The 27,249-nt window shown below is 40.0% G+C and overlaps 1 protein-coding gene across 1 annotated transcript; it reads left to right on the top strand.

The window, feature by feature from the left end:
- The first annotated feature begins 1,879 nt into the window (after nucleotides 1–1,879).
- On the top strand, nucleotides 1,880–26,037 carry spata17 (spermatogenesis associated 17). Its single transcript, XM_070836014.1, has 9 exons — nucleotides 1,880–1,947; nucleotides 2,446–2,535; nucleotides 3,648–3,729; nucleotides 5,175–5,225; nucleotides 7,836–7,939; nucleotides 14,062–14,185; nucleotides 20,772–21,014; nucleotides 25,092–25,240; nucleotides 25,934–26,037. The coding sequence occupies exons 1-9, from the start codon at nucleotides 1,880–1,882 to the stop codon at nucleotides 26,013–26,015; spliced, it is 993 nt and encodes a 330-aa protein (XP_070692115.1). The 3' UTR covers nucleotides 26,016–26,037.
- Nucleotides 26,038–27,249: the final 1,212 nt, after the last annotated feature.

The following is a 27,249-nucleotide window of genomic DNA, read 5'->3' as shown; positions in this document are numbered from 1 at the left end:
GGTGACTGGAGGCATGTTAAATGACATGCCCCGTATGGAGAGATGGAGTGAGAGACAGAGAGAGAGAAAGAGAGGGAGAGAGGGGGTATACATGGGTGATCCTGGAGAAGGAATTATTGCCTCGACGAGCAACAGAAATGTTTTGATTGAGAAGCAACAGAGGATGGGGAAAGAAAAAGGAAAGCAGTAGAGTGGAGAGAGCAGGTAAAAGTACGAGAGGAAGAGAGACAAAAGGGGAAGAACTTGATGGAGGAGTGTATTACAAGAGTAGATGGACGTGGAGAGGATGATGGTCTGGCTGGGTCTAGAAGTGGGTCATTAGACAGTGTGTAAACAGCATGTCCTTTTATAAAGTGCTCTCACTCTCCTTTTTGTGTCGTTCTCTCACAGATACACTCCTGGTGACACCTAATCAGTGTTGTGCCAGGACGAATGGCTTCCAGCTGTCCTTACAGTCTTGTCAAAAACAACACTTCTCTAAAAATCTCTCTGTCTCACTCACTCACATGCACTGTTCATGCCGTCTTGTCACAACAACATTTCTCCGGTAATTACCAGGGTGGCCGCCCTCCTGCCGGCCCTCGATGGATGGGCTGAGCCACCACGGGTTCGCCCCTCTAGCCATAACTCTACCTAGGACGTCTGCTCTACGTCTGCTGCTCTTCACCAATGTGGTAGCCCTCACACAGCAAATTGGCCTGAGAGAAAGACAGAGAGACAGAAAAAGATAGTTAAACAAGCCCACTGCCTGGCTCACAGAGAGGCAGGGATGCCGGTACACAGACATGAAAGAGCTTGGAGATAGATACACACACACACACTCATTCACTTTCACTATTTGTCGTTTGCCTGTCTCTGAGGAGTAATTTATAATACAGACAGTCTTTTTTTCTGACCATTGGCCAGACAGATATCTTTCCTTGCACAGATATGCAAGTGCGCGCACACACACATGCACACAAACCCTGCTGAGGTGATCATTTTGACAGGTGAATATGGCTGAAGAGGAGTGGAGGAGTGACGAGGAGGGGAAATAAGGAAGGAAGAGTGGGGAGAAATAAACTGATAACCGCATGATGAAGGGTGATAACGTCAGGAAATGGAGGGGAATGGATGGAGGGATGGATGAAGGAAGTGAGGCAGCTGGCAGATCAATACTTAGATCCACAATCTGCATCCAGAGAGCAGACATGTTAAAAATATCTTTTCTGGGATTTTTTTTTTTCTTTTTTCCCTACCATTCTTATATCATTTAAACTGTATTTCTGCTTTAGTAAAGTACAGTGCGGATCACAGATTGGAGACTAGAAAGTGGTAAGGGTTTTTATTCTACAAATACACAAATAAACAAACAAACAAACTTCAATATACATTATACCGATGATTAAAAATATCAGTTAAAATAAACTTTTAATCACATTAAAAGAAATCAAAATATAGTTGTTAAATATGAGTCGTTGTCTCTATAAATCTGTAAATAAAACATGGTCTATAAACTATTGACAAAAATGCAATGCTATTTTTAATATCCACTTTCAACACTATGATGCATTTAGATGGCGTGAAGGGTAAAAGAGAGATAGATGCCTTGTTAAAACATTCACTCGGAAGATAATTAAAACATTTTCAGTTAAATTGACTTTCCTGCCAAAGGGATCTGCAAAAAATGCTAAAGTTAGTTAATGATCTGAAAATAAGATAAAACACAAACAAAACGACTGCTTTTCCTAATGAACTAAACAAGTGCCTTTTACCTGACAGATAATCTCAGTTCCTTAAGGGGAAATTCCTACTTTCTTGATTCTTGAACGCACCTTCAGCACCTGCAGGAAAGCTGTGTTGTTGTCACGGCAACAGGTAAACTGTGGCCGGAGTAAACATGGCGGAGCTGCTGAAAATAGCAAGTCAGGTGGAGGAGTTCAAAAGGGAATACTTCTCCAGAAACAGGTGTTTCATACATATGTGCTGTTAATTCAGATGTTAAAGACCATTGTGGCCGTTGTTACGCGGGTTGGCAGTCAAAGCCAAACCGTAAAACCAATTAGCTAATGTTAACGTCAACTAGCATGTCGATAGTTAACCTAGCTTAGCTCAACTGGCATGTAATGTTTGTACTAAGCATAGACTAGTACTGGGTTAGCTACCGTTGTTTTGGTGACTTACTAGCACACAGACGTTGCTCGTTACAAAAACAATCAACAGAAATGTTTGTCATCTCTTAGCAAAGAAGGTGTTTTAGTGTATAATTGATGATAATAGAACTAACAGTGGTGCCACACTAGAACTGAAACTCTAGATAGTAGTATTGTTTGTGTGTATATTGATTAACTATTAACTACATTAAACTATTAATGTTGCGTATTGATAGGGGTTAGTAGGCAACGTAACAGTGTGATAATGCAGCTACAGTACACTGCTGTCTGACCGTGTCTGTGTGTGTCTTAGCCAAGCTGAGGAGAACAGGCAGAGGGAAAAGCAGGCTGCCACCCGGATCCAGAGCTGGTTCAGAGCCTGCAAAGTGTGTGCTTACCTCAGGTATAATGTGTGTGTGTTTGTCCTATTTGAATCTGTGTAGCAGAAAAATAGACTTATGGTACACCTTCATATGCCACAGGCAAAAAAAAAAAAAAGAATACAAGCCTTAATATTTTATATACCAATTTGAAGTTTGCTGGTTCCTTCGGGGTTTGAAAACATTCTGGCAGGACACTAATAGTTAATTTCAAGGGATACCCTGATACTGGCTCACTCTTATAATTATCCCTCTTCTAGAGCTTTGCAAATGGCCTTGAGGAATAAATGTCGCTTGCACTCTGTGCTCCTTTCACATGCAGAGAAATGAATGTCTCTATCTGTGTGCTTGTTCCTATACTGTGACCCCAGCACCATTCTGCAGGGTCAGCAGACAAACTTCCAGACAGTAGGTTAATTCAGATTACTTTAGTTAATTGATCAATGCGTTAAGTGGATAATTAGCAACAATTTTAGCTGCTTAAGTGCAACTCCGGGGTTGTGCTATCCCCACTATAAGCATTGATTTTCTGGGCATATGAATGGCCTTTTGGAAATTGATGGCCTCATTGGAGGCAGAGGATCGCAGTGGACTTGCATTTAGAGTATGTTTGAAGATGAATACAAATGTGTGCCGCCGACTAAAGGGGGTGAAAGGCTCATCAGACATGATCGAAAAGCCTGGAGGAGCAGAAGTCTTCTGCCTGTGTGTGTATGTGTGTGCATGCCTTTGTGAGAGCATGTTTGTAAGCGTGATGTTTTCCTGACCTTTTAATTGAAGTCCTTTACAGCCTATCATTTGTATGCACAAAACAAAATCACTCTTGTCTTTATTGTTTTTCAAAAAGAAAAGGGCCCACGGTTTATTATAGCAGTATGATTTGAGGGAATTTTATGACATAATTAAATAAATTGCATTACATTCAGGAATCCAAATCTCTCAGCTTTTAGTATTTTTTTATTTGCAGCTCCCTCACATTTAAAGAGTGTTTTCATTTTCCTGCTTTAGGTTTAAATATTTTTCCTCATGTATCTGAATAACTTTTTTTAGTGTTTTCCTTTAACTCAACTACTAAAACATACAAATCCAATCCTCTCCCCAAAATTACTTTTTTTTTTTTTTTTTTTTTCTACAGCCATCTGCACAAGAAGGCAGTCATTATACAGAAGATATGGCGCGGCTTCACAGCAAGGGCACGTTTCAGACAAATGGTGAAGGTAAGCCAGTGCCTGGAACGGTTATAGATATATTGATTATGTTATGATAGCATGCATTAGAATTCAATTGCTATATTCCTAAGTCCCTGCTTCTGACCTTAAGAGATATAATTCACTCATTACACATTGGGAAATTAGCACTTAGGAAATATGATGCAATATGATAAAGAAATTCCATCTATATCACAACTCCTGGGATGTATATAGAAGGTGTGGAGAGGAATAGAGAGAGGGAACGAGTAGAGGAGTTTGTGTGTGTATGTGTGCGCTTTAGTAAAACAAGGCCCCATTTTCAGCATATTGCCTCCAACTGCCTCTTAATTGAACAGATTGTTGATACCGGATCCAATACCCAGCGCTCTCACGTATAATTTTCCCCTGGATTGAGTTTTGTAAACGTATCACAACAAGCTATTTATCATGCCTGTAAATTGACTGTTTGCTAAAGCATAACTGCCAGCCGCCGTTTGGGACGCGTTCAAGAAATAGAAACGGGGGGGTGGATGGTGGGGGTGGGGTTGAGGGGTGTTGAAATAAACGATGAAGGATGTGTCACAACACACATATGGGCTAAAAAGAGGCTGTTTGGTCTCATTTGGAAACAGACGAGCACTAATTTGAATCACTCAGAATTGCCACACCGCACTATTTTGAATTAGCCCTGAGAGATTCTATTCTTCCCCTCGTCTCTCTCTCTCTCTCTCTCTGTCGGTCTGTCTTTTCCCCTCTCACTCTTGCGGACCTTATCATGCGTAATGTGACGTGCACGAAGCCTCATCTCAAAACATCAAGCTGAATTTACAGCCCCCTTTCAAGTCTTAGTCTTCCTTCCCCTTCCTCTCCTCCCTCTCTTCCCTGTCTTTATTAAAAAAGACGTGTTGAGATATGAATCCTTTTATGGCCGTCTCTCCAGTTTGCTCCTGAAATGTGCCCCCAGTGGTCGGCCGGCGCGTTTGGTGTGCGATTGCTGGGCGAGTGCGTCGCTGAATATTCTCTGGCCTTTTGTTTGTCACTTCTGGCAGTGCTGTCATTGATTATGAAATCCAGAGGAGAGCGTTTGGCCGTCATACATCTCCATTAGCTCGCTGCTTGACTACCATAGATTTTCTTGGCCCTTGTCTGCGTTGCTGTATTAAAAGAGTACCGTCCTCCCCTTGATACAAAGTCCCCCTAACCATTCTCTCTCTCTCTTTCTCCCTCTCTCTTTCTCTCTCTCTCTCTCTCTCCTTCCCCCTGACTTTTTCTCTTGTCTCTCTTGCTTTCCCTCTCTCATTTTCTGCCACCTTCCCTCCCCCCTCCCCCTCTACTGTGGCCGTATCTGTGCTGCTGTGTTGCTCTGTGCAATGTATTATGTATAAAGAGCTCTTTATCTTTGACGCCTGCTGTGGACAGATCAGAGGGCCGGGAGACAAGATGTAACGCCATCTTTTCCTTTGTGTTCACAGGCGGCATATTTTATCATGAAGATGAATTTCTACGAGGAGATGGCGGTCAGGGTAAATATCACCACAGTGTCTTGTTTTAGCAAATGGAGTGTCGTGGTGGGGGGACACTCTGTTTCTCTGTGTGTGCTGTGAATGAGAGGCCCCATGAAAAGCAGCCTGTAAGCACTTCATACACCACTTTATTGCAAAAAATTCTATAGCAACTTCTTTAATCTTACATGCAGTCTTTTTTCTTAATTATAACACGTGGCATCATGTTGACATTCCTGTTACATTTTATTTCCTCATTTATCTCTATAATTCACACAAGAATACAAACCTCATTTAAGCTATTAGTTTCACATATAACCTTAAATCTTATTCCATTCATGCACCATGCATGGCAAGAGGCGCTTTGAATAAAAGTGTCCTGAATGCTTTCATTGATATTATTGTCAGCCTTGTCTCTCAATTTTAGCAACATTTGCTTTTTTTTTTTTTATTTTCCTCTGTGCTGTGACTGATGTTTTGGCACTTTTACACAAGGATATTGCACAGAAACCTTATATTTTACAAGTCCATATAGTCTGCTCTTTTGGCTAACAGTTTCATTCTGCCTAAACCATTAAAGGGTTTTATAGGCCAACAAAAAAAATCCACTAGTGTTTATTGAAGAGGGTGTGTCACGGCCCTGCTAGACAGAGGTGGTTGCAATATTTTCATATTGGTGGAAAATCCTGAAAATTGAGGGCTTCAAGTTTTATACTTAATAGAAATCTAAGCAAATAAAGCTGACCACCCCGTTGTTTCAATAAATGTCACATAATATGAGAGACATGGGTCCTGGATTAGTGTTTGACCCGTCTGTCTTAAGTCACAGGGTGAGAGGTTAGGCGTGATGTCACCATGTGGAGCAGAGCAGAAGCTTCTGAAGTTAGAGAAAAGAGCCCTTTATTACCCATATAAAATAAACTCAGTTTCCTAAAGGAAGTAATAGGAATTTTAAGGGAAAATGAAATATATGTGAAAATGGCAGCAAAGTCGTTCAGTGGTTTGCAATTTAAGAAGGCACTGGGTTTGAACCCCACAAGGGCCAAATGAGGCTTTTCTGGGCAGAGTGCACATTTTATTCTGTGTGCTTGTCTGGGTTTTCTTTGGGTGCTCCAGTTTTCTCCTACCGCAAAAGGCATGAAAGTATTTGTAACACTCCTGCCACTGCTCTTATCCAGCATTTTGGCCTCAGAAGTGGAGTTGGTCCTAAAGCATTTTTCTCCAAGTGGGTTGATTAGGCGTAACTTAACACTTCAAAAGATAAAAAAAATGTTAGGACTAATGAAAGGGTATTGTGAAAATATATCTAATAGTCGTGTCTTTTTTATGATACCACCTGTTGAAATACGAGTTCTTCACAGACTTAAAGATATAACATGTTAGGATTTCTTAGATTTCTTCTTTCCTGCAAAATACTGACTGAGCTCTACAGTACAATCTCAGAATCTCTTCTGACACACTGGTCTTTTGGACAGAATAAGGCAATAGTGTTTGTTCGTGTGTGTGAAACTGAAATAGGGCGAGAGAGACCCTCTGCACAAATGAGTGACGGACAGCTGTACTCACAGACCAGTTTTTACCAAAAAGCAATCCGTGTGTAAATAGAGAGAAAGAGAAAAATGGATGGACAAAGGCAAAAACAATAATCTCAGAATCCCCTTGTGACGCTTCCTTTGAATCAATTTTGATTCTTTTATTTTTTCTCCCTCTCCTCCTGTTGTCTTTATCACGACGTGGTAGCTAACAGAAGATAATGTATTAGAGCTGTAATAGAAACCAGTGTTTACATGCCACACCTCGTATTTGTATTAGATTCAACAGCATCGATTTCACTAGTCAACAAAGGTCAGCAAGAACTCGGGAGGCGGCAATTACTTTATTTAAAATTATCTATTGACTGGCAGATCAATGCTAATTCTCATTTTGCTCTTTGTTGTTTTTCCCCACCCTCCACTTCTCCTCTTCTCTCCTCTTCCCTCCTCTCATAGTGTGATTATTCTTTTACCTGCCATTGTTTTAATCTCCTAATTAGTCTGAAGGACATCCGCCCCCATGCTTTAAAATGGTCCACTGGTGTGTGTGTGGCTGTGTGTGTAGTAGCTTATCTGTAGCCTTCACAATCAATGTGGACTGATATAGTTAAACGTATGGAGCTATGACACCTCTCTGTCCCCTCTTGGATTGTCTCTCCATCACTACTGGGGAAAAAATGCATGCGTAGTTATCTGTGCTTTAATAGTGTTCTCCCATGTATGTTAATACCATCATGTGTAGAATTTTATGTCGACTGTGTCCTCTAAAAGTTTAGGTAATGAGAAGAAGCATTGGCAAGAATATTTGATGTATTCAGTATTCAGCATGTTGGAGGAGCAAAAAGAAAATCTGAAAAATTCAGACCTGACAAAACAATAACATCTCCATGACTGGACAAATCATTTTTGATGAAAAAAAAAAGAAAAAAAATTCACATCATAATGCTTTACCTTATAATCTCTGAAGAGCATTTTTTGGAACATTTTTTTCTTTCATATTTGTTAATCAGTAATCATCAAAGTTGCCATATGACCAGATTTCATCAGCTGTTCTGAGGAACTTTGAGGAAAACCTCTGTCATGCTCTAATCCCTCACAGATCCAGCGGAGATGGAGAGGATTCTTTGTGAGGAAGTATATTCATAATTTCTACGCACGCAAGATATATTTGGAAGGACTTTCCAGGAAAAATGAACATGTCAGGTAAAAAAAGTATATGAGGAGAGCAGACACATTGCTTGTGTTTTCTTTATTTCAGTTTTTTTTTTGCATGGGCACCTATTTCATATTATGCTAACTATGCTTTCCTGTGTAACACCCATCCAGTTCTGTTGTTTTTATTATATTTCTCATTTATAGCGTCCAGTTGTCAAAACTCTTTGAAGTGTTGTACAGTTTTGAAAAGAAATACTTATAGAATCCAATACTTCTCTAGTCTTTTCCAATTTCTCTTCTCTGTGTCACCAGCTCCTTGTCTTGTACCATTTACCCAGTTGTGATAAAACATATTTTTTCCAGGGACCATCACCAGCTGGTGCACATCAGTCAAGATGAATTGATTTGATGAGTGTCAAGGTAGTTGGTTTAAAAGTGTACTTGTGTACCTGTAACCTTAAAATGTGTGTTTTAAAGAGAGAGAAGGGAAGGGGGGGTGGGGGTGCGAGAGGGAGCGCGTGACAGTGAGAGAGGTAGGTGTCTGTGAGATAGGTAGTTTCATAGTTGTTACCTCAGAGGAAGAGAACAGGGACGAGGGTAGAGGAAAGGAAAAATGAAGGAACGAAAGAGACAGAGAGACAAAGAGATAGAGTGGGAGTGAGAGAGAGAGAGAGAAGTCCTCTAAAGCGCTCAAGGCTAAGAGAGAGAGAAGTGAACGATGTGAAGAAATTAAAAATTAGCCTCTGATTTGAACCGCAGCTCGTGCATTAATAAAACATCCTGTGCTCCAGGGCTTACTGCTAGAGATACGCCATCTTTTATTTTTGACAAAAAAAACCATCACGTTTAGCTAATAGTCACATTTTTAATGTTGCTAATATATTTTACCAGAAAATATCTTTAGGCTTCTGCTAAAATTAAATGTAAATTTGTTAAAGTGCTCCTTGGATCACTGACTTCCCCCCTCACTTCCCCACCAGCGTTCCACCTTTCCTCCACACTCCTTGCCCCTTTTAGAGGTGGGGGGACTAGGCTGTTTAAGTCCATTAAGGAGGTGTTGCCACTTTAGTATTATAACACACAAAAACAGACACACACAAACACACACAACTTTGTCAAATGTTCTCATGCTATGCCAGTGATGAAAGATGTAAAACTGGTAAAATGTTACTACGCCATGTCTTGTGATTATAAGGCCACTATATAAATATATAGCACATGCTGCTATTGTTTATCAAACTTGACTAAACAGACGTCACATTAAAAGACGTCATAGTTAAAAGGTTACACAGCTTTCAATAATCAAAATAGTTTGCATATTGCGGTTCATAACAGTAACATTTGTAGTTTTCAAATTTATGGATCCTGTCTTCGCAAACAATTAAGTATTAATTATTGCTATATTGTCACACACATCTTTCTTATTGTATTTCTTTTTGCATTGTATGTTTTAAAAACAATAAAATACAAAAGTCATATTTAGACTAGATCAGACAAATGCAGAAGTAAAGAATTGTAAAATAAACACAAGGCATGTCATTTTACTAGTTGGTCACACTGTTTCATGATCAACTATGTGACATCCCTAGTCCCCTCACACACACACACACACACACACACACACACACACACACACACACACACACACACACACACACACACACACACAGCCCCTCCTCCACAGTGGTTTGGGGTGTTGAGGTCACTTTCTCTCCAGTTAATCACATGTTTATTTAGTGCTGCCAGGGTCACGATCAATTAACGCCGTGCAGGCATTTATTTAAAATATCCTTTCTGTGTTAGCCGCTGAGCCCCCGGATCGCACACTGCCTGATCACTCATCCCGCAAAGGTCCGCGTTTTAATCCACCTGCTCCCTGCCTCTTGCAAGTCTGTCTGTCTGTCCAGCCCGCTGCATAAATTATTCAAAGTTGGACTAATGGTCCCCATTTAGTGCAGGCTGATCTGCTGCGCATGGTAATGATATAGGAGTAATACACAGACTGCCGAACCTCTCTCTCTTCTCTCTCACTCTGACTCTCTGTTTCAGTCTGTCTTTCTCTCTCATGACAGATTTCCCCTGCACGAAACCATCTGTGTCATTTCATTAGGTACAGCATCCAGCTAATACATGCTACTTACACTACCCTCTTCTATTCCCTGCCCTCACTCCGCCTCCCTCCCTCAATCTTTGCCTCTCTCCTCTCTCTTTCTCCTTCTCTTTCTCAATCTATTTTGCTCTATATCTTTCTCTCCCTCTCTCTCTGCCACTGGTTCACTGTGCTTCAGTGTCCATCCTCATTCATCCTTCCTCTCCTTCTGCATAGCCTAATGAAGTCAGGACCCCGGTGCAATCCCCGCTCTGCCACAGTTTTCCTTGATACCCCAACAATTTATCACTTTGTCAGGGAGACACTTAAAGTTCCTGGGCTTTAATAAGGGCATGCAGTGGGACGATGGGGGCAATTAGGAAAGCCGAGCCGGCCCGCTTTGCATATTTACTAAATGTGCTGGTGTCATCGCTGCCGCCACCAACACGGCCTGTTGACTGCATGAATTATTCCTCTATCTGCAATAAACAGCTGGGTAATTATTACTGCCATAATCAGATAAATAATTCTCCCTGTGATGTTGCAACAACACGGCAAAATCTTTTAACTTATCCTAAAGAGAACAAGGGAGAATTTATGGACTTGGTGTTGCTGGGCTGAGCAGCTCTAGTGTGTTTTTTTTAATTCTTCTCTTCTGGTGCTATGCTGTCTCTCTTCCGCTCTCTACTTTTTTCCTGTCTCGCTGTACTCCAGCCTTCTTCATTCCTCCCTCTCTTGTGTCCCTCTCAAGGACATTCATGAAAGGAGAGCTGCTGTGGTGGAGAGAGTGTGGGCCTGCCTGCACGCCTGCCCTGCGATCACTCTCCGCTTCTATGCGTCAGTCTTTCTTTTGCTGCTCTTTCTTTCTGATCCAGTTTGGGTGGAGACAAGTTCACTCCTTCAGTCTGATTGGATTTATATATTCTGTGTGTGCATGTGTGTGTGTTGAAGTTTAATCTGGGTGCTATGCTCCCCCTGCCTCTTTAGGAAATGACTTTTGAAAGTAAAACAATGGCGAAAAGTATGTGAAATATATGAATCTGTAAATGTTCTCCTCTTTTTGAATATTAGGAATATTGATATATTGATTCGAGATCATTTCAATGCTGGGATAATTGTTTGCTTTCCAAACACTTGCTTACTACTTTAGTGAATTAGTTAATCAATCAGTCAGTCACTTAAATGGGAGCACTGTGTTATATTGGTGTTCAAGACTCAATACATTGAGCCAGTCACACTCTAAATTGACTGACTGACTACCTTCTTACCAGCTATTGAATCATTTAATTGGAACAATTTAAACATCCAATCAGGTCAAGCCTCCATTAAATATTTAGAAACTGGCCAATTAGCTGCTCTAGTGCTGGCCTGGACGACCGCAGGTATGGCCTGCTGTCCCGCATTGCCTCACTCTCTGATTTCCCATCAGCCCTTGACATCCTAATGTGAACCAGGGAGTAAATAATTTAGAGAGAAGTGAGAAATTTCACTGTACTTTATTAGCCATTTAAATAAGTTAACAGTCCAGGGTGAAAATGTCACTTAGAGTTTCAATTATTTGAAAGCAGTTCAAATATGCTTGATTACTTTGTCCAACAGTTCAGCAGCTGTCAAAAGTACTATGTAGTCAGGACTTGAACAAATGCTTGCTAAGCACATTTTTAGCATCTAGAATAACTTTTTTTTTTTAATAACTTTTAATAACTTTTCTAAAAATAAAAAAATACTCATTTTGAATGATACCCACTTGAACTGTCGAATTTAAAACTTAAAAACCTGTTAAGTTGAAAAATAGCATTGATTATTGTTGGGATACAATAATAAGCTTAAACTGTAGAGAAATGTTTATGTTCTTGGTAGCAAGAATATGTGTTTTTAAGAATTTTTATATTTATACAGCATTATCTGTATTCTCAGCGTACAATTAATGGTAAGTAAAATCTTGAATGAAAAAGTTGTAGCCTAAAGTGTGTTACAGTGTGTACCCTGAATATATTTCTTAGCTATCAAAATACACAGTAGTTTGTCCCTTTTATCTATATACAGAAGTCAAACAATATCAATGAGGCTTATAATAATCCAGATATAACCACAATCTATTTTTCTATTCTTCTATTTCTTTCTTTCTTTCTTTCTTTCTTTCTTTCTTTCAGTCAAACACACACACACACACACACACTGACACACACAGCACGTGCTGCGTGCCGAACAGGGCTAATGAGGGTTGTATGTTGTGGCGGCTGGTTGGGTCGACACAGATCGAGGTGCCTTCAGCCGTTACAAATCTGTTTGGCTTTTGTCCACTACACAGCAATTAATAACACTGGGGCTGGGGGCAGGGAAGCAAAGGTCACCCATTCAGCCTGACATACACACACAAACCCACACACAGACAACCAAATGTGTGTGAACACATAGTTGAACGTTGATCTGCACATACATGGTACACACACACAGATACAGTCACACTCTCAGCTCAGACGCATGAAAACAGGTCCTGACCCCCTAAAACATTGCCAGTCAGTTTTAAAGCTGTGTCGATGCAGGAACGAACAGAAGTACAAATATATACTGGAAATCTAAATACACATATGCACCAATTGGTCTGTGAACCAAACTGTTCCACAATAAACCAAAGCTTTATACTTTACATTAATAAGTAATATCCCTGTTAGGCAGGTGGATAAATAGGGGCCAAGCAACCTCTATATGTACACACACGCACACACATGTACACAAACAAACACATGCAAACAAGCATATATAGACACACTGCCACACATCTATACACAATCTTAAATTACTGTGCTTTATATTACATAAACACACACAGACACATTTTAACTTGCTCTCATTGTCACCACACACAGACACACACACACATACACACACAGCGCTCTGCATATTTCATTTATTTTGTAATTTAATCTGGTGCTGAGGAAGGAATGAGAATGCAAAGGCAACGGGAATGGTGTTGTGATTTCCTTTTAAATGTCAGTAGCCGCAGAATGTGTTAACCTCACATTACAGACACACTATGAATATTCTGATTCCTCTGTGGAGGCTTGTAATTGAAAACAGAAGTTGGGTAGAGAAAGAAGCAGTAGAGAAGAAGAACAGAAAATAGGAAAAGAGCAAAGGATTGTTGATGAGCTACAGCTTTACTCTTAGCTGCATGTGCGTATTTTCACATTACCATGGCATGTGTGTTTTAGTAATTGTTTCCAATTCCCATTTAAGTTATTACCCCCTTGTAACAATAAGGCTGTGTGATTGTGGAATGAAATTGCTGTGTATGGGCTTTTAATGCATCCCATTTAGCTAGCTTCGCTTAACAGATGTCACAGACAGACCTGTCCTGGCTGCAGTGATGAAATATATCCATCATCCTCCCACTTATAGCCTCTTGGGCTCTCACTTTGCTTTTTTCCGACCAAGTGGTCTCATTCTATTGTTTTTCTGCCACAGTTCCTCTTTGTATCTATGTCTGTCCTACTCTCTCTTTTGTCATTAGGCAGTTTTTTTTTATCCAACTGAAGGACACTTCAGGGAACTGTCAGCATTACGACAGAGGACTGTGTTCCGAAAACACACTAAAACGTGCACACATTTACTTGCATTAAGTTTGCATTGTGCACAAGTCTTTTATTTAAATAGTATTACAATGTAAGGTTAGCTAAATCTCCAGATAATTTATAACACACTAGGTTCATTTGGTCTGGAAAAGGTATATTGATCAAAAACATTACTCTGATATGATTGTCATAGTAAGTAATGTAGAGCTAAACAAGATCAAATCTAGCAGCACTGTCCAAACAGTCATTGTTATTCAGCAAAAATACATGAGCATATGAGTATGATAAACTTCTGCTCTGGTATGAGTTAAATTGATTTGACTACTTACAGTATGAAGCCATGAAGTTATATCAAATATGTTAATTGAAAATAAGAAAAAAGTTTATAGTGCCATGTTGATATATTTTAGACTGTTGTCCCTGTCAAAGACCTGTCATGTAAATTAATTAAATGGAAGTTTAGAATTTGAGTTGCAAAAATATTTGTGTATGGTGTGTACATGTAGGATGGAGCTGGATGAACTTAAGGAACTTCAGAAGAGAGAGAGAGACTGTCTGGAGATGGTGAAAGAGCAGACAGCCAAGGTCTACCAAGCCCACCGATTTCACCACCTCCTCAGTACGAAGCAGGTTGGCCTACATTAACACAAACACACACACACACACAATCGCACATCCATAGAAATGATTATGATTAGACTAATATTTGACCAGAGGCCTATGTAGCAACAACCACTGTTGTTGCAGTGAGAAGCAGTTATTAGTGGGGGATCACAAAGATCTATATATTTGTTTTGAGAAAAAAAACATGTCATTGTCTCTTTAAAGTAGTAATTTCAAATTCCCTGCCATTTACTCCCTGCAAATTTAGATTTGATCATAAATCACATATCAAGTGATGCATGTACAGCGTCAGTATGGTTGAGGACCTTAGGCTCGTCATTAAGATCCACAATCGGTTGTTTGAAGAATAATAATTATGTTGTATTACTCGTGCATGTTCATTTACAAACTAACTACTCTTAGCACTCTTAGTTTAAAATCTCTGAACTTTTCAGAAAGGCGCTGGTGTCGCCACTGTCGCTCATTTTCACTCACCATAGAAAGATGCACAGACGCTCTGGGGGGCTGATCATTTCCCTGAACAATGTCTGTGCACTGGAGATGGTACCAACCTTCTGGAGGACTGGATTAAATTGCCCCTTGATTAGCCTTAACCCTTTCATGCATAGAGGTCACTACAGTGTACAGCTATTCAAAAGCTGTTTTCTTGTATATGCATGAGTTTTGATGGCATAGTTGCACATCAGCCACTACAGTGGAAGCTACTGCATCATCTCATACACTTTTTCCCCTATGCCAAGCCATTGCAAGTGAAAAACAAAAAAGAGTGAAACCAAGATGGTTGACAGACAGCCAGAAACACCAAGTTGCTCATTTCTTTCTGTTCAAACCTTCTATAAAAAGAAACCCTTGCAGGTAATAAAAATATGGTGACATCAAGTAAGGAGTCTAAGGAGTCATGCAATTGCTAAATTTTCCAAGTATTGATTTTATATTGGGAGGAAATTATGATTAATCACATGTCCACTGAATTGTACATCATGCATCACTGGCTATATTTCAACTACTGGACATGTAAAAATATCTTTATAAAATTTGGGTTAAAAAAAAAAAAAGTTCAGATCTTGTTTTTCATGCCTAAAGATAAATAAAAACACTTAGTAAAAAAATCCTGACTGAGGTTATCATAATTCATGCATGAAAGGGTTAAATGAGCCTGGAACTGATTCTTCCACCGCTATGCTAAATCATTTACTGCACTGTCAACACACACATGTTATGCTCCGTGTTCCTGTGCTCTCTTTTATCAATCACCCCTTCAATCCAGCGCCACTGCTCCTCTAGTGGTGAATTATAGTATAGTGCACATGAGTAAGTATGTGTCCTCATGGCTTTTCTGATGTGCTGAGTGTAGTACTTTAGTGCTTCCCCTGGCACAGGTGTACGTGTGTGTGTAGCATCCACACATCTCTGTGACTTCCCACTGGGATCATAATGAAGACAAAGCACACTGGTCACTGTTGATTCAGCACCACTACTTCTCTCTCTCCCTCTTCCTCTCTCCTTCATGCCTGTTCGACCAGCATCGTCATCATCTGGTTTACTACCTACTTCCTGCAAGTATCCCATGTTGACCTATGACACTCTCATACACACAACTTCCAAACATTTTCTTATGAATGTGCTGTAAGCTAGAGTTGGCATTTTGTCAGATCGTGCTTGACTCTCTAAGTGCTTTAGATTGGCTGAATACCCGTAGGCTCACTGTTTTCATTCTTTTAGAAATAACTATATTGGATATCTTTTAAATAAGCAAGAAGGAAAGAAAGCAAGAAGAAAAGTTTGTTTGCTCTTCCCCGCCCTCTGTCCATCTCTTTCTCTCTATATATCTCTCTCACTCTTTCTCTGCATATGGCAGGGGACTCTTTCCCTTCGTAGCTCTGACCTTGTCAGCAGTGAATAGATGGCTCTCCCACACAGTTCATCCTTCCTCACTTTTCGGACCCCAGCCCACACACACGCACACACACACGCTCACACACAGCTTACCAAAAGGCCCCAAGTCCCTATGACAGAGACAGAGATGGTGTGTTCCTGGGGTCAACATCATTGTTCTTCCAGTAGCTAGGTTGGTACTTTTGGGCTTGCATGTGTGTGTGTCTCTTTAAAAGCGGTGAGGATTACATTTGTGTATGTGTTTGTGTGATGTGTGTGTTCTCAGCCCTCTGTTCCTTCCTATTTGAGTTAGATGTGTACACTCATCCCTAATGCATTTTATAGATGGGAATACTAAAGAAATGCTATTAAACACACAGAAATCCTGATACTGACAATTTTGGGTTAGTGTTTCTCACATTAAGAGTGCCAGACATTTATAAACAGCTGCAAACTATTTTGAAGGTTCATTTTACTGAGTCAACACACTCTGATATAGTTAATTACAGTGACACACATTTGATCTAGTATAAAATGCTTGCTTGTTTCCCATTTTGTTGTTGGGATATTGTCAAAGGAGAAAGACCTTTATTAGATGCTCTTAAAGGAGAGAGTGAATGCAAAGGAACAAGAGCTGTGTGCTAGGTCCTATGGAATACAGTATCAGCACATGGAGTTTGTGCAAGCTTCAGTAATGGTTCTCTAGAGGCAGAGAGGCAAGGCACAAATATACAGCACCCAAAATATTCTCTCAAGGACATATGATGTCCCATTTTTAAAGCTGATTTTATGCTTCAGTAAACACAGATAAAAGTTATTTTAGAAGACAAGAAGGCAAATATGATTAATTGTAGTAGAATGTGCCTTGTTTTTAATTATGTATTAATAATTATTGTCTGCTGCCAATGTTTATTTCTTAAATGTAGTGATTTAAAAGGTTGCATAAGTCATATTACATGATTACATAAACAGTGGACCTAAGGTCCTTCTCTTTTATAACGTGAAAAGGAAGGACCTCATACATTCCTAAAGTAGGTGTAGAAGGCATCATTTTTCTAAACCAGTTGTGACTCTGGCTTAATAACATAAAATTCTGTTTAGTAGTAGTATAGTTTTAGGACGTGGTTCACCCATTTTTACTCAATGAAGGTAATGCATTAGCTGTACTGTCAGCTTTATAGTAGCACAAAAAACTGCACCAAGACCCATCAGTTAAAAATCTGCCATTATCCAGCTGCATCTGCAACCCATGGTCAGTGAAGTTAAATTAATTTCTCTCTTCTCATTCTAAAACACTTGACATTCACATCAAAAGTACTCATGGTCTAATAATGAAACATTTACTAATTAACTAGTCTGTTAATATGTTATTTTAAAGAGTGAGGTTTGGGTCGATATATAGTTGGAGCAATTTCCCACTTATGCCCTTTCTCGCTCCTCTCTCTCCATTTGTCCCAGTCTTTTAGAGTGGCCTAAATAGCAAGCAGTGTTATTAGCATATAGAGTAGATAGAGTCCTCCAACTCAAAGCTTTGGTCTGGTAATTAACGCACAAGCAATAGGATCACTGTGATTTGAATAATTATTACTGAGGCCGTCTGTGGCAAATCTCTACTCCACTTCAGAGCAGGCAAAGTTTTGTACGTGTGTACATGTGTGTATTTGTGCATGTGTTGTTCTAGTGAACAACAACATTCTAGTCTTGTAGTCATTTTTGTTCAATCAATCTAGGTGAAGTGCACATACTTAACTACTCCAGCCAAATATTTAACTTGGCAAAAACATTTGTTTAGCCAAGAGCTATGGTGTATCCATTTGAGGTGATGAAGATCAACAACTGTTATCAGCAGGGACACAGAACGGTCAGTTTCACTAAGTTTTGGGTTAATATGGATCGTATGAACATCTACACTGTGTTCCAAATTATTATGCAAGTAGGATTTCAGTTGACCCTCCAGAGTCTTGGGGTAAAATGGGCGTTTTTTTACTACTTTTCATTTTACCTTTGTGTTTCCCATTAAAACTGTTTAGCTTGCTTTCTTTGTGTTTGTGTCTTTGACGCCGACAGGCGGTCCGAGACTCTGAAGATTTAAATAAACTTTTGTTTTTTTGTTTTTCAATGAAACATTTTGCTTGTGTTGTTTCTCCTGTCTGTTTAAAACACTGACATCAATTTCAGACAGGTTTGATAATTTATTTGGCAGGTGAGCCTAATTAAAGGGAAACTACTTAAGGAGGTTGTTCCACATTATTATGCAAGTCACAGGTTTCATGCAATATGGGGAGAAAGAAAGATCTTTCTGCAGATGAAAAGAGTGAAATATTGCAATACCTTGCAAAAGGTATGAAAACACTGGAAATTTTCACGAAAACTTAAGAGAGATCATTGTACTGTGAGAAGATATGTGTGTGATTCAGAGCGCAGACGGGTTCGTTCAGATAAAGGTGCATTGAGGAAGATTTTTGTCAAGCAAATACATCGTATTAAGACAGCAGCTGTTAAAAAGCCACTGCTGAGCAGCAAACAGGTATTTGAAGCTGCTGGTGCCTCTGGAGTCCCAAGAACCTCTCGATGCAGGATCCATCAGAGGCTTGCAGTTATGCATAAAGCTGTATTTCGGCCACCCTAACCAATGCTCACAAGGAGAAACGTTTGCAATGGGCTTGGAAATACATGAAGACCAATTTTCAAACAGTTTTATTCACTGATGAATGCCGTGCTACACTGGATGGTCCAGATGGATGGAGTTCTAGGTGGCTGGTGGATGTCCACCATGTCCCAAGAAGGCTGTTGGGACATAGTGGCTGGTGGTTGGTCAGCAAAGAGGTGGTAGAGTGATGTTTTGGGCTGGAATAATGGGGAGTGAGCTGGTAGGCCCCTTCAGGGTGCCCGAAGGTGTCAAAATGACCTATGCAAAATATGTGGAGTTCCTAACGGATCATTTCCTGCCTTGGTATAAAAAGAACAACCGTGCCTTCCGGAGTAAAATAATTTTCATGCAAGACAATGCACCATCCCATGCTGCAAAAAATATCACTGAGTCCTTGGCTGCCATGGGCATAAAGGGAGAGAAAATCATGGTGTGGCTACCATCATCCCCTGACCTCAACCCTATTGAGAACCTGTGGAGCACCCTTACAAGGAAGATCTATGAGGGTGGGCGGCAGTATACCGGCAGTATACCTCAAAACAGCAGCTCTGGGAGGCGATTCTGGCATAATTATATGAAATCCAGGCAGAAACTATACATGGACTCACAAGTTCAATGGATGGGATGCAGAGAATACAACAGATTTGCATTTTCAATTCTTTATAACCTATTGAATGCTTTGAAACTCTGTTGTGCGTAATAATTTGGAACACTATATTTTGAGTTATTTAAAAAAAAAAAACACTGTTGTCATCATCTGAAGGGTTAGATTATAATATTATTGTTGAGGATTTAAAAAATCGTACCGACTGTCATTTGTATTGACTATTTAGGAAAAACGAACAAAAACAGCATATGCGTAATAATTTGGAACACAGTGTATGAACATCTATCATGAAAATGTTGTTAACAAAACAGATTCTTCACATTATCTTATAATATTGCCCATAATAGTTTAAATTAAATGACTAACTGTTGTTAGTTTCATTTTAAGCTGTCCCAGAAGGTGGCCGTTCTATTATCTGATGCTCCCCCTGATAAAGAAAACCCCTGTTTGGTTTTCCCAAACTCCAAGTGTATTCAAATTCAAATTCAGTTTTTTAATGCAGTTATTAAAGTTGGCTAATTCTATTGAAATATAACTGATTTAATTCAATTCAATTTCTAGTGATACATATTAACTGCTTTGTGACATGCTGTAACAAATTCTCCTGCCAGTTCTACTGTAGTGCTATCATCTCCTGGAGTGGTTTAAATGAGTCTGTGCTTTTGGAGAGAAAGAAACTCTGTGATTTTCTGTGTGAATCTGAGGAATACATTTTCTCTAATTTCTTTGTATTTTGGACAACTTGTGAGAAAATTCCAGGAGCCAATCGCAGTTGCCATTGGGCAAGAAGCGGGGTACATCTTGGACTGGTCGCCTATCAATCACAGGGGCCACACATAGAGACAGACAAAACATTCACACTCTGGGCAATTTAGAGTCACAAATTACCCTAACCTGCATATCTCTTTGGACTGTGGGAGGAAGCCAGTTTACCTGGAGAAAACCCACACAAGCACAGGGAGAACATGCAAACTCCACACAGAAAGATTCAAGGTTCAAACCACCAACCTGCCGGCCAGCCAATTCAAACCTGGATCTTTCTTGCTGTGAGGCTGCAGTGAGGCAGCAGTGCTACCCACCGCCCGACCGTGCTGTAATTTGTGGTCTTGCTTTTTTTTTAACATCATAATTTTAGTTTTATCAAGCTTTATTGTGATTGCCCAGTTTCCACAGCAATCATGGACTTTGTTCGGGTTGGTTTTGCAATCCTTGTTCTGTTTGTGATTACAATAATAGGTCATCTGCATAAAAACACATTTAATTTCATTTCCAAGTCCACTGCTGGTTGATAATTGTTCGATCTATGTATTGAAAGGTGTTGAGAATATATTACAACCTTGATGAACCCCTGGACAGTGTATGAACAGTTCCACTCACAATGTTTACCTCACACTCATTTTGTGAGTATTTAAAACAAATCTCTCTCTCTCTTTCTCTCTTTCACTTTCCTCTCCCTTCAGTGCCCAGGGGTCTACAACTCCCCATTCAGACCAGCCCCCCATGAGATGGAACAACTGCTGAGGCAGGTCAAGTACCAGGCCCCCACCAGGCTGGCCCCTAGGGGCAGGGCTTGTTTCTTGGGCAAACCTCGCCAAACAGCCCCCAGTTTCTCTGGGACTCTTGGATCCCCGTGGATCGAAACTACAAGAACCTGCTGCTCCCCCAGGCCCAAACTGCCCCCCATTGCCAGCAAGAACCAGCAGGTGAGATGGTAAAAGCTAGGACAATGACAGACATACATAAACAGGTGGAGACAGAGAAACAGAGACCAACAATATAAAAGAGAAATTACAATAAATGCACAAGAACAAATGAGAAAAATCATGCATAAGAGGTTAAAGAGAGTATTAGTTTTACAAAGTGTCATACTAAAAACTGGAACCCCATTATCCCCTTGGAGATGGTTCTTGATAGAATCAAAGATCCCTTTAAAACTCCTTTTAAAGAAGAATGACATCATTAAAACATGGCAGACAGTTGTCTTGGGGGCTACAGCACAGAGCCATTTAATGTCTGTGTTTCAGTGAGTGCTGTCTGTGTGACTGTGTGACTATATGTTACTATCAAATGTTTCTGTGTGTGTATATCAGAACTGGGTCCAAAACACAGATGTCATTTGTGTTTCTCATGACTTCTGTGTGGCTTGTCCAGCATTTCTGATCTGTTCTGTGACAAGCACACATGCAATTTCTTTTTAAATGCATTTTTATGAAATTTTTTTGTCTTCTGATGATGATAATGTACAGCGAGCTGGTCATTATTGCAAAACGAACCCTGACACGGTGATGCAGGACCTTTACGCAAAGCGGTACATTAAACTGCTTATTACTAAACAAATCAAGAATTTGACCCAAATACTGGCTTATAAAGAATTTAATTAATTTGAAAATTATTTTCTTGCTTCTACTATCAGAATGGTGTCTGTAGCAATGGGCTGTTATACAGAAATAACAGACAAAAGAATGCTGTAATTGACCAATCAGAATGGAGAATTCAACAAAGCGGTTTAATGATTTACATAATTCATCAGAGAGATATAATTTAGAGAAAGTTGGAGCTATGTCCTTTTATTTTTAGGGACTTCTATTTATCACATTAAACCTGCATTAGCTGTCATTTTTGAAAAAGGCAGCTCCCAAGAACCCAGTCTTGACATGCTGTCAGGTTATGAAGTTAAGTAAGTAAACATCATGCCTTTTAACACATTCAACAGATGGAGCAACATAGGCATCCCATTGGAAGAACTTTACATACAGAGCCCTTTTTAAAACAAGGTTTACTGAGTGCTCTATGTACAATAAAGCCTAGACGTAGCAACAACAAAACAAGAATAAAAGGAAATATATGAGGTAAGCGGGTACAACTATAAAAACAAAATACACAGAGACAATTAGAAACGCGCTGAAAATGTTATATAAAAGTGATAGACAGTTTGTTAAAGTGTGTTTTTAGAAAGGATTTAAAAGATGAGACTGATTAAACTCGCCTAACGTCCTCAGGCAGGTAATTTCAAAGCATAGGTGATCTAATAGAGAAGGCACAGTCATCTTTGGTCTTGAGCCTTGACTTTGAGCCAGCCCCTAGTTATATTGCTGCCTATATTGAGCAGTGTGGCCAGGGGCTGAATGATGAATTTAATGATGGCTGAATTCCACGAAGCTGCCTCAGTTTTAGGGTTCTGCTGCTGTGCATAATGGCTCACTGTCACGCTGTCAGGACTAAGTGTCATGACACTTGAATAGAACGGAGCCATCGTCAGTGTTATTTGTAACAGCTGTGCTTTTCCAACAATGACCACTCAAAATGTCTGATGTGAAAAAATGCCTTTTAATTCAGTATTATTCAATATCAAAACTATTTATGAATGGAGTTTGAGAGCAATGCAGCTTTTGAACTGGAGAGTCTTTTTACTTGCTGTCAAGTGAGAATTCATCTTAGTAGAATTTATCATTGTCTAGCCGTGTATCTGTGGCTATGTTTTGTGCTTGTGTCTATGAATGTATGTGATTGTGCCCATGCATATTTGTGTGTGTGTTGATTATTTGATGAGGACCCATTTCACCATTTGTGTTATTTACGCTCTGTAGCTCTTTATGGCAAAGTGCTTTCTCTATTATTAGTTTCTAGTAATGTAAAACATAAGTGAACAGAAATGAGGCGTGGATCTGTCTCATTTTATTAGCTGCTTTTCACACATGTATACACACACACACACACACACACACACACACATACACACAGAAATGTCTCCAGCTGGCTGTAGTTAGGGGTGAATTCATTAATGGTGTCAGGAGAGTCTCTTGGTGCTGACATGGAGACGAATAAATTATTTATCTATATTTATACACGTCTGTCTTTATCTGTCTCTGCCGCTATGTGTTTCTCTGTTTTGAGCTGTGTGTGTGTGTGTATGTGATTAGTGCAGGAAGTCCCCCTCTCTTTCCTTTTGCACTCACCCCCTACACCCCACATCTCCTCCCTCCCTGGTGTGATAACTATCTAGTGGTGATGGATAAGGTTGAGGTGCTGGCTGTGGAAGTGGTCAGGCCAGGCCACCGATCCCGTGGCGATAGGAGCAAGGACAGGCTCCCGTCCCTCCCTCTATCGCTCCCCTCTCATCCTCCCTCCTTTTTTAACACCAAACAACAACTGAAGGTCACCTTAAACAAAGCAACAACATTTAAGTTAATCTGCACTGCACAAAGTTTACATACTACTCTCAGAAAAGAGTGTATACACTTCCACAAGTAACATAGTAATGCATATTTGGAGGTTGCATTTTATTCCTCTTCACACACACACACACGCAACCACATAAAACTTTAATTATGAATTATTAAGTATAAGTAACAGAAACATGTCTTAGTCTCAAGTTATGGATAGTGATAGTTTTTTGCATATTGTGTGAAGTGGCTTGACAGGTTAATGAACCATTAACCTAATTTTGAGTTTTGAGATTTGAAAACTGCATTTCTGTAACACTAATAAATGCAACATCCTCAGCTTTCCTCGACTTATACATAAAATAAAATACTACTTGTAAAATAGATAAACAATTTAGACTTGTTTTCCAGTCACATCACTTTGGCATTTACTTCTTACCACACTGACCACTCTATTGAATATATGTAAATGTATCAAAGACCTCACATACAAGGTTGTGACAGTCATGATGAAAACTCAAGGGCATGTAAGTCAAGCAAGTGATGCTTAGACGGGGAATGGCACAAAAACATGTTACTAAAAACGACTTTTCTTTGTCTTTGCAATTTTGATATTTCAGTCAACATCAGAAACGTATCACTCCAGGGTAGGAGGCCCAATGTCAAGAAGACGTGCAAGGAATAAAATTGACAGACAGATGTTTAAAGTTTAACTGACTTGTTTGTGAGATTTGGTCCTGAAATCTGGTTCCAAAAGTAGTTGGAGGGTAAAACCACAAATGACAAGCAATTGCTGTCTTAGGATAGACTGTGCCACTTCGACAGCCCCCATATCCCTCCACCCCCCTGTTTTGCGACACCATGGAATAAACATTAGAGCATAATATGGAACAATATATGATTTTCTGTCTTGGGTATAACAAGAGTGAACCTTGAAAGGCATTCAATGAGGAGTGCTCTGAGGGATGAGAGGGATGAGAGGGACATTCAGTTGGTGTTCTTTCTACTTGTTCAGTACTTAACACGATCTGCCTACTTATCAGTACTTCCACAGTACTCAGGTAGGGGTTTCTAGTTGATATTGGGAGTCTTGCGGCTCCATCTTGCTTTCAACAACAGCCAGGCTACTAGTGGTTGTCTTGTGACTGTGGCGGAAACAGTAAAACCACTTAGAAACGCTGGGGGGACAAGTAGAAAAGTTAAAAAAGTTGTCTATGTCCACTTTAATCAGACAATATAGTAGAAGTGCAGCTTTTTCCATCTAGCTTACTCTTCGTAGCTCCCATCCCCTCTGTCTGTCCCTCACTTTTACTCCGGCACGCTTGGTTTTACTCTCTCTCCTTCTCTCCCCTGATATAATTTTTTCTTCACTCTATTTTTTCTCTCTCTCTCTCTCTCTGTCTCTCTGCTTCTCTCTTGGTCTCTGTGCCACAGGAGGAGAGATGAAGAGGATTGGCCTCTGGTTTTAGCAGTAAGCCATCACTACCTGTGGGAGAGGGATCAGAGAAAGAAAGAGGCGGGGGTCTGAAACAGAAAGATAGTGATCATTATCTGATTCTTGTCTGTGTGTGTGTGTGTGTGTGTCTCTGTGTGTGTTGATGGTTGTGGTTATTCTAGGGTCTGTTCAGGGAGCCTGGGGAAGTGTGGGAGCAGCGTGTGCATTGTCCTGACCTGACGATGCGTCTGCAGACCTCATACACACACCTGGAGGAGGCCCAGAATCAGCTACGACAACACGAAACCCTAAGACTCCACTGTGGCACAATGTGAGGACGATACACAGATGCATAATACATGCAAAAACACATGCTTTCAACGACAAAAGCATTCTCATATACAATCACACACAAACATAAACAAAAATGTTTCATGATTTCCTTGAATATGCCTTTTTCCGGTTACACCAAGGCATACATGCGTGTGAGCACATACATGAGTGGACACGTATATTGTATGCACTCAACACAGTCACAATGAAATTCATGCAACATTAAGTAGCAAATGGACACACCTTATTATGAAAACTAATGGCTGTATGCCTGGAGATTATTTTAAGACCGCTTCAGACCGGGTTTGTTATTAACAGTCTCTTCCTACTTTATTTCAAGGCTTGTATTAGTTTTAATTATGAATTGTGCATGTGCGTGTGTGTGTGTGTCTTTGCTAAAACACTTGACTGTAACCTCATTACCACTCACAGGCTAATCTACTCAGTTGTGTGAGTATGTGTGTAAAGTACTGCTATTAACCCTCTGTTTGATCTGTCTTGCACAATAATTTCCCTGACTACAGTATAAAAGACCACCCAGTTGTGTTGCCAATCCAATCCTCTTCAGTCCTTTGTTTCACAGCTATGAAATGTTTATTTTTTAAAGGAACTTGCGTATCTGCATTTTCTCCTGAAATTTCCCTGGGTCTTATACCTTTAACTCTTTGCCATTGCTCCTCGCCATTCACAGAGAAACAGGAAATATACTCCACCGTCTAAGCCACAACAGCAGTTCCTTTACTCAGCCAGCCTACGCCAAGAGCTTCAGATAGCAGATTCCACACTGACTCTAACAGAAGGTAGGTTGAAAACACAAACATTATTAGGGTTGAAACCCCATATTATTATGATTGTTATGATTATTATTATCATTATTATTATTGTTGTTGTTATTGATACTTCATTATTGGATATACCTACTATGTACCTAAATTAAGTCATCATTGGGGACCACACACCAAGCCATTGCGCTGTGCAGAGATGCATAGCTGATGAATGTCTCCTTTTCTGCCTGGCCTCCACACACACAAAATACATCAAGCTAGAAACCCCACGCTTAAATCACCTTCACATACAAAGCTCTGTGTGTTACACAGCATAATGAAGATGTGGTATACCTGCATATGACCAATTTATTTCAGACTGCTGAAACACGTAATTATATCTTTATCTCTAACAGAGCTGTTGTGTTGCTTCATATAAAGAGGTTGCTACAATATTTTTCCTGGAGATTCAGCATGATTGTGTAGGAAAAGAGGTTTTTTTCCTGATCTCATGTTAGTGCAACAACTCAAAGCTGTAATATCAAGAGTCAGATATGAGAATGAGATTGAAAGCAAAATATGTGGTTGAAAAGGAAGGAAAGTCCAGTGTCTGCCATAGGTTTTCTATAATAGGTTTTCCTATAATCATTTTACAGTAATACCCATATATACAGTTATTATAGAAGCCCATGTTCACCCTTTTACATTAAAGTCAATCTATGTCAGATCTGTGTTAAACCCAGGTGTGGAACTTGGACATGAAGCCAGGTGAGGTAACACTTGCAAAACCCATGCAAACTGATGGCAGTCACTGGTTTATCCTGGGGTAGCCTGGGTTTCAGTCTGAAGGGTATTATTCTCCTCTAAAAGAAAAGAGCAAAAACAGAGAAGCAGACCAGGCTAACCCTTTCAACTTGAGTTGGACAAATTTGTCAAAAGTGACAGCAATTTAATAAATCGCTGCTCTCCATCACACACATATGCACACCCACCCACACACATACACACAATTCCCAGTTATGCCCTCCACTTCCCCCTCTCCATGTATACGTAAATGACGTGCTTTCATGGGTGTGTGTGTCTGAGTCTGTTAGAGAGAGAATGTGTGTGCGTGGGCCCTGCGGTCTGGTCCAGGCATTAGGTAATTGACTGTGTCTTTGCTCAAGGCCTTTCATGGATCACCGTCCTTTATTAGCTCACTTCCCAGCACACACACACACACACACACAGACAAAGTTCCCAG

This window comes from Pempheris klunzingeri, chromosome 1, assembly GCF_042242105.1.
Source record: "Pempheris klunzingeri isolate RE-2024b chromosome 1, fPemKlu1.hap1, whole genome shotgun sequence".
Lineage (NCBI taxonomy): Eukaryota > Metazoa > Chordata > Actinopteri > Acropomatiformes > Pempheridae > Pempheris > Pempheris klunzingeri.
The sequence above is the reverse complement of the archived record's forward strand: the minus strand, read 5'-3'. Positions and strand labels throughout refer to the sequence as shown.

Coding starts and splice junctions, on each gene's coding strand:
- spata17 (XM_070836014.1), top strand. CDS start 1,880: ATGGCGGAGCTGCTGAAAATAGCAAGTCAGGTGGAGGAGTTCAAAAGG. Junction 2,536..3,647: donor AAAGTGTGTGCTTACCTCAG/GTATAATGTGTG, acceptor TTTTTTCTACAG/CCATCTGCACAAGAAGGCAG. Junction 25,241..25,933: donor AGACTCCACTGTGGCACAAT/GTGAGGACGATA, acceptor CGCCATTCACAG/AGAAACAGGAAATATACTCC.